Genomic DNA, 14,722 nt, shown 5'->3' with positions numbered 1-14,722 from the left:
GAGAACCAAATCAGTGGAGGTGAGCAGTGAGCCTGGATTTTGGGAGTTTAACAAGAAGAAAGTTACTGGCCGATCGTGTGCACCTTTCAGAAACCTGGTAAGAACAGAACAAAGAGAAGGCAGAGGCTGCAAGGCCGAAAAGGAGGTGGTAGAATACAGAGAAGCCACCAACCTGTCTGTGAAGCAAAAGTAACAGTCTGAGACATTTGGCTTCGTCTTGGGACATCCCAATGATATTGATGGCATCCTATAGATGAGATGGCCATATATACAGTGTTGTTGTACACACTGAAACTTTCACCACCATCACCAACCTCACCGCTTCACTCACAAAAAGGAGGATAAAATACTGCATTTGAGGGAAATACAACAATAAGATGAGGGTTCCAAGAAAAATTACTATGCACCTTTAATAATTCACAACTGCATCAAGTTGATTAAAGTCTAGGGCAAGATATGACCAAAAGATGCCATAATCTCACTCACATTAAAACAAAGTTGCAACCAAATTATATGTTTCAATTACCAATGGTATTATAACAATCAATATTGTACAAATGAGCTCTATAATGTACAAGCACAGAATATCGCACACACCTAAACCTCATTCGGAAAATGGGACAGAAAACATCGAGCTTTGATACAAGCATTATTTATATAATTACACTTCATTTCATGCAATTATAGAAAGAATAACAATCAACTTGGAGAAAAAATAATAATATAAAAATATGCACTTTTAAAGATAACACAGACAAGGAAACAAAGATAATATAATTCCCTTGCAAATAAACCGCTTTTGCATCAGGAAAACAAACACAGGCAAACTACCTTTTTTCTTTTCTTTTTTTTTTTAAAGCCATACCTTCATTTATTACCTTGGCCATAATACAACACTCCATCATTCAAACATTTAGTAAATCAATACCTTCATCGACCTTGTTTTGCTGGATCACATTTTACATCAAATACCGCTGAGCAAAAGCAGCGCCCACCTTTGAGCTCTTGAGCAGAGGGGCTTGTGTGTAAAGCAAAATCTTTAGCCCTTTGGGTATCAGGGTTAGACAAAACAGCATTCTACACAAAATTAAAACAATAATAATTAAGTAAAAAGTCACATCTACTTTCAGTTTTCACAAATGCCAATTTGCTGGACAAGACGAGAGCATTCTTCACGCTGCCAAAGTTGCATTTCAAAAGGGTCTCTAAACATGGGCAACTTAAATTGCAGCTCAAGAGGCTGTCAGGTTGTGAGAATAACCAACATGGGGTCGCCGTCATGCAACATACACAGGTCACACATTGGTTAAGGACACACTCGCAACTGACGGCAACATGCAAAGAAATCTCTATTTTTAAAAAATGATTCTTTTTTGTTTAATTCTGGCTATCACTGGCACTGCAAAGTAAAAATAAAATCCTGTCACTCCTGCAGACATAACATCATTAGTTTTGATAAATGTTTTAATGAAAAGTAGTTGTAAACAATCCTCATACAACTCAAAGCAACTAGCATCCGTTAGGGTCTCTCGAGTTCGAAATTCGATTCGAAAATTGAAACTTAGCACCCGGATGGAGTCGCGCAACTCCGTCGAGAGGTTTCGGCAAAATGGGACCAGCAAACTTGACACAAATTACACAGATATTTGTTATATGAACAATTTAAAGCACACAGCTGCCCTATATATAGTATATATATATATAGCAGAATAATGTTCAGAGGCCGACCTTCAAACCACCCTCTTCGGTTGACACCACAATTACAGTACTTGAACATTTAAACAAACATGGGCAACTAAGCCTAATGGACCACAAGAATGGCATACATTTAAAATTAAAAAAAAAAACGTAAAAAATATACATTCGTATTCATCCTCAATTCCAAAAGGAAAATAAAATAAAATAAAATAAACAAAAAGCAAAATTAAAATAGCAATTTGCATTTATTTATCTCCAAGACAATTTAACTATGCGATACTGGTCCCATGCAAGACACGTCTAGATCAGACAAAACCTATATAAATGAATGTGTGAAATTTACAAAAGCCATATTAACGGCCAAGTCTTCATGTAAATGTACTTCCCACAGGCATGCTTTCATTGGCCTTGGTAGTAACTTGTATAGTCATACCTGCAAAAGAAAAAACAAAAAAACAAAAATAAAAACATGAAAAGGGAGGATCAACAAGTAAAAAATCATTTAAAGTCGTTACTTTGGTAAAGAAAACAAGCACATTTCAAATGTGGTAAACCACATTTCAAATCTGGCCTCCAAAGCCAGTCGCCGACTGGGCATCCTCCGTCGTGCGAAGTCCTTCCTTGGCACACCTGAGCTCCTCACCACATACAAGGCTTTCATCCGCAGCTCAATGGAATATTGCTCTCCCCTCTGGGCTGGTGCACCTGCCTCACACCTAGCTCGCCTTCACGCTGTTGAAACCAAAGCATTCAGAATCATTGGAATCTCCCGCGATGAAGCTATCTCCAAGGGCCTCTCACTCACTCACCGCAAGCAGGTTGGTGGTCTTTCCGTCTTCTACCGACTCTGGCCTTGCCCCCCCAGCTCTCTCTGGGCTCTGTCCCGCAAATATTCCTACAGGTCGCACAAGATCTGCCTGCAACCCTCTTATGGTTAAACTGCCAAAATCAAGACTCTCTGCTCACCTTCACTCCTTCCATTCCTCTTTTCTCCCGCCTCTGGAACAAACTCCCTCACTCTCTTCAATCCCAGTCCACCCTCCAAGTCTTTAAAACAGCTGTTCACCACCATCTCTTATCGTCCCCCATCCAAAACCTTGATCTTTTCTACCCCCGCTAATTTCACCCCAATTCCACTTTTTTGAAATACCAACTTCTGTCCAGGAAGTCCTTGGTGTCCTTGTGTTTTATACTTCTCCCTCCCCCCCCCCCCCCCCCCCGGGCCCTCTCCCTTCCACATCTCCCTGCTCTCGGATGTTGTGTTTGTGTGCTTCCCTTTCTCTCCCCATCTTGTCTTCCGCTCCCTCTTTTTGGGTATTTTGTTTGTCTGGTTGATTTGTTTGTGAAGTAAATGTTAGCTCTTTCACGAGCCTCGATTCAGTCTACAAAAACAACAAAAAAAAAAAAAAAAATGCAGAAAAAGTAAGTAGCCCCAATAATCACATTTTTGACAAATTCTGCGCACGAGTAACTCGTTTATCTTGAATAAAGTTTTTTTTCCTAACACCTGGTACAGCTGAGGAGGTTAACAGCTGCACGGGGGCAGGAGTTTGTGTCGGGGGCAGAAATGCAATGTGCCAAGTGTGCTCAGACATCGCATAGCGCAAAATAACGTAGTCCTATAAGTGAAAGCAAGTCAGAAATCGAAAATGACGAATTCCCTGGTTAGGAAGGTGTGGGCAGCAATAATGTACAAGTATAAGCAGAATGTAATAATGTATAAGCAGCATTTTGGTGACCATCCACAATTGCCTTTGTTTGTTTGTTAAGGCTTTGTCAATAAGCCAAGTTGCATCTATTTAGCTTTCAAGAGGTAGCAGTTTCAACTGGGAATGGTCTTTTTTTTTTTGTACTTTGACGCGGTGCTCGGATGACAAAACTAGAGGTTCCAGGGAACCTGAACTCAACTGGTCTATATCAATATGGTTAGAATATGCATAATAGAACCACAAACTATATAGTTTATATGTGCTAAAGAGGTACAGTAACGTTGAAGGTATCTCATGTTTAAACAGGAAACTAGAAAAAATTGAGTCAAAATGTCATAGGTTATGACGAGGTCATTTTTCGGACATCGTCAAAACCCGTAATATATGTGTTGAGGTTTGTTACATACTGTCTGCACACCAAGTTTCAGCCTTCTAGCAACATTAGGAAGTACCAGATTGACAAAAATTGATTTTTCAATATGGCTGCCCTGCCGCGCCCATTTTTGGGCGTGCAACGCCCAAATGCAATCCCAAACTAGTTTACAGACAGACGGACCTGATTACAATACCTCACCGCTCCTCAGGCTCAGATGAAATGATGTACTGAACACCATAGAACACAAGTCGCATTGTTTCCACTTCCATAAACCTACATTTTAGCAGTACAGTTGTCCTCACTTAACGTTGTTACGTCGCTCATATTGGAGAACACACTAGTTTAAAGTCGCGCAACGTCCCGTTACAACGTCGTGTACAAAGATAACTAGCGCATGCTAGTCTGCATCAAAAAGCCTTAAAACTCATTTAATAGCCAAACGCATGGGTTTCCTGGTTTTAATAAAGCTACAGTTTAAGGCATACTGTACATACCAGTGTATAAGCCCAACCATAAATTAATTGTACAACCTACCCAGAGTATGAACAGCATAAGCCTAATGAACACTGCGATTTGTAGTATGGCTTATACACAGGTATTTACAGTAATTTGTGAAGCGAAGCACCAAAGTGATTATGGGAGTTGGTGATGATACGATGATGATAGGAACAGGGAACACGGATCCAAAGTGAGTGGTGAGTGCAATATTAAATAAATTGTTTAAAATTATAACTTCCACCACCAAAGGTGGATGGAGGTTACGTTTTCACCCCTGTCTATTTGTCTGTTACTTGAAAAATGGAAGATTTTTCAAGTATATTGGTCGGTTGCATTTGTTATTCTGTCTGTTTGTCACATGCCGACAGGTCACAACTTTAAACCGATCTTCACGAAACTTCACCAGATGGTAGAGTTGGTCATAAGAACAACCTTTAGAGGCCATTTTTCCACGCAGAGCAGGGGTTGGCCCTTTTCAGGCACCATGGTCTCCTTTTTGAAGCAATGTTTTATGGGCGGATGCCATAGATAAGGAAGAAGCCTATTGATTTTGAGGTCAACGGTCATCTGGAGGTCAAATTTCTAAAATTGCATTTACTTAATTTGCAATTTTTCATCCGATTGACTTGAACACCATAGAACACAAGTCGCATTGTTTCCACAAAAGACGTCACAAAACAGCATTTGCATAGTGCCTCACTGAATTGTGAAACCAACAATTTTAAGGTCAAAAGGTCAAAAGTCAACTCCAGGTCAAATTTCCAAAATCATAAATTTTCATCTGAAAAAGAAATTTTCATCCGATAGACTTGAACATTTAACAGCATTGGCAGAGTGCCCTACTAAATTGGAAAACCAAATATTTTTCTATCTTTGAGGTCAAAAGGTCATAGGTCAACTCGAGGTCAAACTTCAAAAATCATCAATATTCATCTGAAAAATCATCACTTTTCATCCTATTGATCTAAGCATTGATCAAGATCGTCATTTTAACCTTGGCGACATGGACAATTTGATGGATCAATGGCACCTTTTGGGGGGGGGGGGGGGGGGGGGGGAAGACGGATTTTGCGAGTGTTGTGATCTACATGACGTCTTCTTGTTCCTTGCGAAAATCAAAGATTTTTGAAGTATATCAGTTGGTCTTGTCGAAGATTTTTCAATTACAGACTTGGCATTTAATATGGAATATTTTTTTTCTGGGGGTGAACTTACTTTTCAAGATGTCTTAGAACCAAAAGTTCATTGAAATTATGTTGAAATTATTCTAGATTTTGTTAATGTGACCTGTAAAAGAAACAAAAACCACATTTGACATTTCGAAACAAATAAATTGATCCTTGAAAGTGATGTAAACTGATATCGAACTCAATTCATGGACAGTACTGTGTTAAACTTCTGTACGTTTTCCTTACGGACAGTAAAATTACAGTTCAGTATTTCGTGTAACCCCACGAGCATTCACGGAGAGCACGTACACGTTGAGGCATGCTGTTCACGAGATTTACCAAGGTTTGGACAGGAATCGCTTGCCATGCAGTGACAATAGCCTGCTGCAATTCACACACAGAGGTCGGCTGCTGGTCCAAGTGGTCGATTTGACGTGTTAATTCTGCCCACATGTTCTCGATCGGATTCATATCCGGGGACATGGCAGGCCACTCCATATGCTCTACACCACGGTCAGCAAGAAAGTGTTGGATCATGCGAGCACGATGAGGCCATGCATTGTCATCTTGGAAGACAAAGTTTCCTCGAAAGGCTGCACGAGAAAATGGAAGCAATGTTTCTTCCAGAATGGCCCTGTACTTGAACTGGTTCAGGTTTCCATTCAGAATAACCAGGTCAGTTTTGCCCCCTGCATGAAAAGCAGCCCAAACGGTCACCCCACCACCTCCAGCTTGGACTCTTGGCACTATACAATCTTTGTTGTAGGCTTCAGTCAAAATGTCATAGGTTACGACGAGGTCATTTTTCGGACATCGTCAAAACCCGTAATATCTGTGTTGAGGTTTGTTACATACTGTCTGCACACCAAGTTTCAGCCTTCTAGCTACATTAGGAAGTACCAGATTGACAAAAATTGATTTTTCAATATAGTAACACAGTAAAGTGTTCAATGAACTCTCGAGTCGTATATGTTGTTGCTATAGCCTTGCTACGAAAATGTGAAACAGTTTTTACTTTGATCTTGTTGCCAATCAAAGTTTAGGAATTTATTATTAACAGTTAGGCTGGAACAAATTTAGAACAAATTTAATTAACAGTTAGGCTGGAAGCCTGGTGTTGGCTTAGCGGTTAGGGTGCCGGCTTGGGATCCTAGGATCCTGGGTTTGAATCCCGGTCGATCGCTGAATTAATGCCAGGGGGGTTGACTCAGCCTGTCATCCTTCCGAGGTCGGCAAATTGAGTACCAGCTTGCTGGGATGAATGATCACGGTGTGTACCCCGATTTAGAATCGGTACACCATATCCCTGCGCATCGTAGGAGCGTGACCAAGGGTTGGCGTCAGGAAGGGCATCCGACCAAAAAAACATTGCCTCAAACAGGGAACCATGATTGTCATGGGGCCCGCAAGGCTAACCCCCGCTCTAGCGGGGAAAATGACCTCAAAACGATCATTCATTCATTAATTCATTCATTCAGTTAGGCAATGAGTAGCCATGGAAAGGTTGGTAGGTGGAGTTATGGTGGCATGGTAAAAAGGAAGGTAGCAGATATGTGGACATTATGCATATACATACACATACATATTGTTACGTTTGTAGGGGGTAGACAATGATTACCTTAGACCCAGGTAGAGTGCATAAGTAATATGCTCCAAATGTCGTGAAGCCATCTTCATGTACATAAGTCAGGCCGTATGTCGTGTAAGCTTGTATCTACGTCCCCATGAGAGGGGTGGGGTTTGTTAATTAGCTAGGGATTATGGGTAAATTAATCCCCTGTATGTAATGGCATCTGTTATTATTCCTCTGTTCCTTATGACACACGCAGCCAACACACACAGTAAGAAATCGCCCATTTATGACACTAAATAAAAACCAACCGGAAACAGGACATTGAGCACTTCCGCAGATAACATCGACCTGGTGAGCACACAGGTACAAAAGGTCCGTGAGGCCACGCACCGAAGAGCAGTGATTGGTCAGGGATTTGATTGGCGTAAGGGCTGGTAAGATGGGACTCGCTGATAGGAGCAGACACGGAGACATCGTGGGATGACGTCAGAGCCTCGAGTACAAAAGAATTAGAACGGCAGACATTTTCTCTCTCGGGTTCTGGATCTGGCGGTGAACGGTCGTGCCCCAATATCACCCTTCTTCTTTCATTCTCGGGGCCTGGCTTTTGACAACGAACGGTCGAGGCTCTGGACTTCCAGGCATTGTCTGGCTGTGGTGTTGGTGAACAAGATCGTGAGGATAAGCGCAGCTGGAAGAGCGAGCTGCGCGCCAATGCCTACTGCGCGCCAACGAGCGCGTTTTCGCACGCAAGGACGTAGAGGCCTCAGACAATCTTTGACGATTCCTGACGAGATTCAAGAACAGCTTAGAGTTAAGTGCCATAAATCACACATTTATTTTCCAGTTATTTTTCCCTTTTGTTGTAATCGAGTCTGTGTGAGGGCGCTCCAATTAGGAATTTAGTTTTATCATGCATTCTTTGTGGCCAGCATTTTCTTTAATAAAGCCGGTATTTTTGTACATTTTATTTCCGTGTCGGGTTTGAATTGATTTATTGCAGGGTCGAAGACGTCGGGTGGACTCGTGCAGGTAAGCGCTCACATCTTCTCCCCCACTTGCTCCCCACGCGTATAATGAAGTTCCGCCATTGAATTGAACGCCTCGGAGTTAAAGCTCGTTTGGTCATCCGTGTCGCCCTGCGGTGTTCACCAGAGGGCAGGCACACGACAATACATACATACATACATACATACATACATACATACATACATACATACATACATACATACATACATTTGAGTTGTTTAGCCTGGGTTCGTTTCTAGACCCCAGTTACAAACCGTCAGATTGGTGCTTCGCAGACAGGGTGTGGTGTAATAAAGTGTGCCGTCCCTCAGTGGCCGTTAAGCTGGGTGACCCATCTGACAGCATTAGTTGGTGGACGTTAAAGATCTCATGGTGTTATTTGAGAAGAATCGGCGAGTTCTCTGGCTCCCTGAAGAAACTTCAAATTTCTGCCATCTTCAGTCAAAGGTGAACCACTTAAGCAAAATACAGACTTGGCATTTAATATGGAATATTTTTTTTGTGGGGGTGAACTTACTTTTCAAGATGTCTTAGAACCAAAAGTTCATTGGAATTATGTTGAAATTATTCTAGATTTTGTTAATATGACCTTTAAAAGAAACAAAAACCACATTTGACATTTCAAAACAATTAAATTGATCCTTGAAAGTGATGTAAACTGATATCGAACTCAATTCATGGACAGTACTGTGTTAAACTTCTGTACGTTTTCCAGAAGTATCTCTTTATTTTGCACATTAGCCAAAAAAAATTTCAACAAAAACAAAAGTTAAATTACGACTGGGATTACGGACAGTAAAATTACAGTTCAGTACTTCGTGTAACCCCCACGAGGATTCAGGAGAGCACGAACACGTTGAGGCATGCTGTTCACGAGATTTGCCAAGGTTTGGACAGCAATCGCTTGCCATGCAGTGACAATAGCCTGCTGAAATTCACACACAGAGGTCGGCTGCTGGTCCAAGTGGTCGATTTGACGCATTAATTCTGCCCACAAGTTCTCTATCGGATTAATACCCGGGGACATGGCAGGCCACTCCATATGCTCTACACCACGGTCAGCAAGAAAGTGTTGGATCATGCGAGCACGATGAGGCCGTGCATTGTCATCTTGGAAGACAAAGTTTCCTCGAAAGGCTGCATGAGCAAATTGAAGCAATGTTTCTTCCAGAATGGCCCTGTACTTGAACTGGTTCAGGTTTCCATTCAGAACAACCAAGTCAGTTTTGCCCCCTGCATGAAAAGCAGCCCAAACGGTCACCCCACCACCTCCAGCTTGGACTCTTGGCACTATACAATCTTTGTTGTAGGCTTCATGCACTTGTCTGCGCACTCGGATGCGGCCATCTTGACGATAGACCAGAAATCTAGACTCGTCACTGAAGATCACGTGATTCCAGTGTCCTGGCTGCCATTGACGGTGCTCTCTGGCCCACTGCAATCGCCGCTGGCGGTGTTGTCTGGTCAGGCGTGGCTTTCTCAGGGGACGCCTGGCACGATAGCCTGCTTGAACCAGTCGTTGGTTGACTAGCCTTCTGGATACAGGCACATTTGTCAGTTGCTGCCACTCAGCCCTAAGCCGATTACCTGACTTGGTACGGTCATTGCGGACTAACCGGTGCAGCTGGCGATCATCCTCCCTTGTGGTTCTGCGGGGACGTCCTGGCCTCGGTATTGGAGTAGGGACACCCCTCTGAGCATTTCGTTTCAGGATCTTTGACACCTGACCTTGAGTGATGCCATACTGCCGGGCAATAGCACGCTCTTCCATGCCGTAATTTCGTAAAGCCGCCACTCCATGACAACAGCATTGTCGAGTTGACGGACCATCTCCAGAGGAAGCGGCAATAACTTTTGGAGACGTGCAGCAGTTGTTTTCCACTAATACAGAACACAACAACCCTTGTATACCCGACCGTGAAGCCAATCGTCAAATGCACCTGTCCGTACATTTTGCCACGCCACCTGTGATATAATCCTGTTGTTGACTTCTTGCTGCGACAGACAATCAGTGACATGGTTCTTTGAACAAATAAATCACCAAAGTGTAAAAGAAACTCACCAGATTGATATACTGAGTTAAGAAAGTAAACCCAAGTCAAGAAAAAAAAAAAATTCCATATTAAATGCCAAGTCTGTACTTTTCTCAGCTGACCTGACCACACAAGACCGTGGGAATAATGTTTGTAGTCATCTCTCGGACGGTGGTATAAAGTGTTGTTCGTCATGGTCTACAGCTAACATTCACACAAATTAATACAATGTACTCAGCATGGGTGATGTCATCAAATAAATGCACCATACCCAATGATCTTTTAGCATGCCCGACAATTTTTGGGTCCAATTATTCTCACTTTATATCCAAACAATTTGAGGACCTGCTCTGCTGCTCTTGCTCATCCTCTTTCTGCTCTGTTCACCTAGTTATTCTTCGAGTCAGTTTACTTCTGCCTGGAGATTAGCTAGCATCGCTTCGTTATATGGACATAGTGCAGGAACTGATCCTCTCGACTGTAAGCCTGTTAACTTGCTTCTAATTATGGGCAAGGGTCATGGAGTCTATCATTGTGGTTGCATTGTGCCCTTGCTATTCTCTGGTGGCTTCGTCTCAAATAATCAGTTCAATTTGAAGCCCAGTCATTCTGCCCTGGAAGTGCTGCTTCTGCTCTCCTAATGGTGGATGGAGGCTCTCGGTCTCAGGGGTGGGATCAGGGCCATATTCCTGGACGAGTCTCGGGCATTTGAGGCGGTCTAGCACCCTGCTTTGATCTCTGGACCCTCTGCTTGTGGTGTTCAGGGCCGCCTCTTCTCGTGGCTCACTGACTTCCTCCACTCCTGTTGTCGATGTGCAGCTCATTGTGGGCTCTCCCTATTGGGGCTGAGGTGCCCGAGGGCAGCTTCAGCCTGGTCTTGTTTGTAGTCTTTATCAATGGTCTCCGATTCCCAGGCAGATACTGCTCTCTCTTTGCTGGTGATTCCGCCCTTTGCATGTCATCTCTCGTCCTATCGACGGAGGCTTGATCTCTCTCTTCGGCAGTCATGAGCTGGTCCAGCTCTTAAAATTAGTCTTTCAACACTGTCGGATCCTGCACACCCACCGTGCCTCTCTGCGATTGGTGATGGGGGGGGGGGGGGGGGGAGGAGGAAGAGAGGGGAAGAGTAGAGGGGGGAGGAGGAGGGGAGGGGGAAGGGATGTCTGACAGGCCCTCCAGTCTACTTCCTGCATGGAGTACTTGGGGATGCTGGGTCAGGCTTTTGGGCTTCACCGTCAGTTGGGATCTTTCTTGGGTGGAATTGAATAATCGCAGAGCTATGCTACAACACATGATTTGAATATTGGATGAAAACTGGTTTTCTCAGACTTTTTTCATACCAGAGTGAAGTTGAACAAAATCAGTCTTATCTCTAAAATAATTATCCTAATCTCTTAATCTGGTCATTTCAGATAAAATTTGGTATTAAAAGCTGCATACCACCATAAACATTATCAAGATTTGTCCAGCCATTCAAGCATTAGGCTCCAAATTATGCAAAGTGAGTAAATGGTTAAGAACACATTGTTTTGAAGGTGAGAATTATTCTTAGCTCAACTACAAATGTGAAAAATACAAGAAAAACAAAAAAGACCATGTGTACTTCCTGTGACATCAAATCAATACCTGGTGCATGCTGGTGAGAGTCTGGTGGGCTCAAAGGCGTACAAACCCGACAGCGCCATAGCCGCATCTCCCCGAACAGGATTTCGGTCTTGTTCATACCCGAACCCCGCAGCAGATGCCGATGACGCAGCTGCTGCTGCGACACGACTCGAGTAATCCACATCACGTGGAGAGGATGAGGAAGAACCGCCAGGGACACTGGCATAGGGCGACATCGAACTTGCAAATGTGGGCCGTGCTCGGTAACGTTCATAATAATCGACCAAACCAAATGAGCGATCACCACCGTAACCATATGCAGCATTAGGCGTGGGAGCCATTGGGGCTGGCTGTGGTGGCGGTGGGGCAGGATATGCGCCGGGAGGTGGATATGTGCCGTAAACGCCTGCAGCACCATATGCGCTCACTGCTGCTGCAGCCACCGCTGCCGCAGCAGATGTGTCTCCATTACGAAAGCGATCAGAAAGTAATCGTGGCCCACCATCTTCAGGGCAGTCCTGTGACCAATGGCCTTCTTGGCCACAACGGAAACACTCTCCTCGCCCACCCATGCCTGGTCTGGGACGCAACTTGCTTCGTGACAACTCAACTTGGATGCGCTTCCCCTTAAACTCAGAGTTGTTGAGACGACGAATGGCTTCCAATGCATCCTCTTCCCGTTCCATGTGTACAAATGCATAGTCCTTGACTATGTCACATTCTGCTACAATTCCATACTCCTCAAACTTAGCACGAAGCTCCAGATTAGTCACATCAGAGGCAACATTTGCCACGTAGAGCTTTGTGGCTCCTGGGGGCACCATCTTAGGGCGCCCACGGGAGATTTCAACGTTGAGCTGAGCACCGTGTAGTCTGAAGCGGTTAAGGTTCTTTATGGCCTCGTCCGCCTCATCAGCCTTTTCCATATGCACGAACGCGTACTCCTTGATGATCTCACACTCAGTCACACGACCGTACTGCTCGAAAAGGTCGCGGAGTTCCTTGTTTGTTGCCTGGAAAGGCACGTTTCCTACAAAGATCTTCATTGTGCCGACGGCCAGCCTCCCAAACCCTGAAGAAAACACCATCAAAGAGAAAAGTACCCATTCAATCAAATGAAGACCATCTTCAATCAAAAAACCCTTGCTTAATATTTTTAAACCTTTAAATGGCCCATGGGCAAGGTCCCAATATGTTTCATTAGGGAGAATTACCAAAAAAAGAAAAATAATTAAAACAAGACCGAAAGTCTAACAGCGGCCGAGCCGGGCTTGTTTGATAGTAGGTGTACCGAAAAGTAATGTCGTTTTTCAAAGAGGAATGAATACACAGCTTTAAAAAACGACATTACTTTCCAGTACATATAATACTTCAGTTGAAGAGGATAGTATGAACTGGGTGGGGATACCAGTTAGCAAATACCGTGAGTATTATTTTTTTTTTGAAGTACTGCAAGTCTCTAAGCTGTCTGTCACCATGAAAAACATGGTGACATCACATAGTGACAAAACATCACTATGGAAGCGAAGAGATTGCATTGAGGCACTGGTTTATTCTATATGTTGGTCACTTAGTCAACACTATTAAAGTGATGCTTTTACATCGCAACAATATTTGTTAAAAGAGTTTGTATTTGTCAGCTGAGCTTTGAAGTTGGGAGAGCTCAGGCAAGCTTGTCATCATTTAACGTTTAGTTTCTCTCAAAAGATATACCTGTATGCAGTGCTATATAATAAAGCAGGTGATAAAATATGGAATGTATATTTACCAAGATGTAATTTAAATAGTATATTGTTAAGCAATAAATGTCAAAACAAACGACCAACTCAAGGTGCCAAAAGCGCTTCCAGTGTCCAAATTGGCGACCAATCCGTTTGCGCTTTGTCTGTGCACGAAGTTGAACACTCAAGGCAACATCATGTCAAAGATAGATAAGATGAGCATCCACGGTGTGCGGAGTTTTGTCATAGAGGACAAGGACAAGCAAGTAATCTCGTTCTTCTCTCCTCTCAGCATTCTTGTTCTCGTTGGACTGAAAGGAGTGGGAAATATGGTGTTGTGCGTTTCATTATTTATTTATTTATATATCCCATTTTTGTCATGGCATCGGATTGCTTGGCATTTATTATTTGCGAAGTTAAGCATCAACGGCGTTATTGTAAATGACTGAATTATTCACAAATGTCCCAATTAGTAATCAGCTTGCTCGGTGTGTCCCTGTTGGCACGTATCTTGCCAGCTCTTGCCAAGCCAGACGTTCCGTATCAACCGCTTTGCAAACTGCTCGTCCAGTCACTCGGCAAACAGAGCAAAGCAATTTCATGCAAGCAAAATGGTTTGACTTTAAACAAATTGCAAGAGAATTATGAAATAAAGAGTATGAACACACACATAACTCCATGACCATTCAGTTTGTTCTCATGTGGATTGTGATTGTATGCTACATAGCTTTCAAGGCACTAAATACATTATTTATATCATGATATTATTGAGATAATGAGGTCCATTATCGTGATATAGGTTTTTCCATTATCACCCAGGCCTAATATGTCTAACATATTGTTGCGGATATGGGATTTGCATCCATCCATATCCGCTTGTAAATATTCCCCTATTTCCTCAATACTTCCCAACTATCCCCAATCCCCCATTCCCTAGTCCCATTTTCTGTAAACAACACTCTGTAGACCCGACCTCCCCCTATTTCCCCCATTAAATGTCGTGCCCAGGTTCACCGCATCTCATGTAAGACAACTATAGGACATCTTGCTAGTTATTCTTAGTCTATGTCAGTTAAGGACTCGTTTCCATTAATTCTGACCCTTCGTTGCACCAGAATGTGATTGTATGGCACCGTTAGGAAGTTTAGGACCTCCCAATACCTCCCCGCAGCTCTTCCTCACAGTTCAACAACAACAACAACAACGAGCGCAGGAAGTGCGCGTCCTCACTCCGGCTTGGTTGGTAGGGGGTGTTGGGAGGGCACCAGGCCTTCCCAACGAGCCGCCATCTAACATGTGCTCGACGGGGTT

The 14,722-nt window shown here is 43.3% G+C and overlaps 1 protein-coding gene across 4 annotated transcripts in view; it reads right to left on the bottom strand.

The window, feature by feature from the left end:
* Window positions 1-391: 391 nt before the first annotated feature.
* The window catches only part of LOC137427048 (RNA-binding protein 4B), a 39,879-nt gene continuing 25,548 nt past the window's right edge, over window positions 392-14,722 (bottom strand). For 2 of the 4 annotated variants that reach the window (XM_068116176.2, XM_068116177.2), the window contains 2 exons: window positions 11,712-12,762; window positions 392-2,131 (listed from right to left, as the gene is read on the bottom strand). In XM_068116176.2, coding sequence (XP_067972277.1) covers window positions 2,098-2,131; window positions 11,712-12,762 — 1,085 coding nt within the window. In that variant the 3' untranslated portion in view covers window positions 392-2,097. The remainder of the gene's footprint in view (window positions 2,132-11,711; window positions 12,763-14,722) is intronic. The other 2 variants (XM_068116179.2, XM_068116178.2) reach the window with 2 other exon arrangements.

Source organism: Myxine glutinosa, chromosome 5 (assembly GCF_964187855.1).
Source record: "Myxine glutinosa chromosome 5, kmMyxGlut1.1, whole genome shotgun sequence".
NCBI classification, from domain to species: domain Eukaryota; kingdom Metazoa; phylum Chordata; class Myxini; order Myxiniformes; family Myxinidae; genus Myxine; species Myxine glutinosa.
This window is presented reverse-complemented; position numbering and strand designations above follow the sequence as displayed.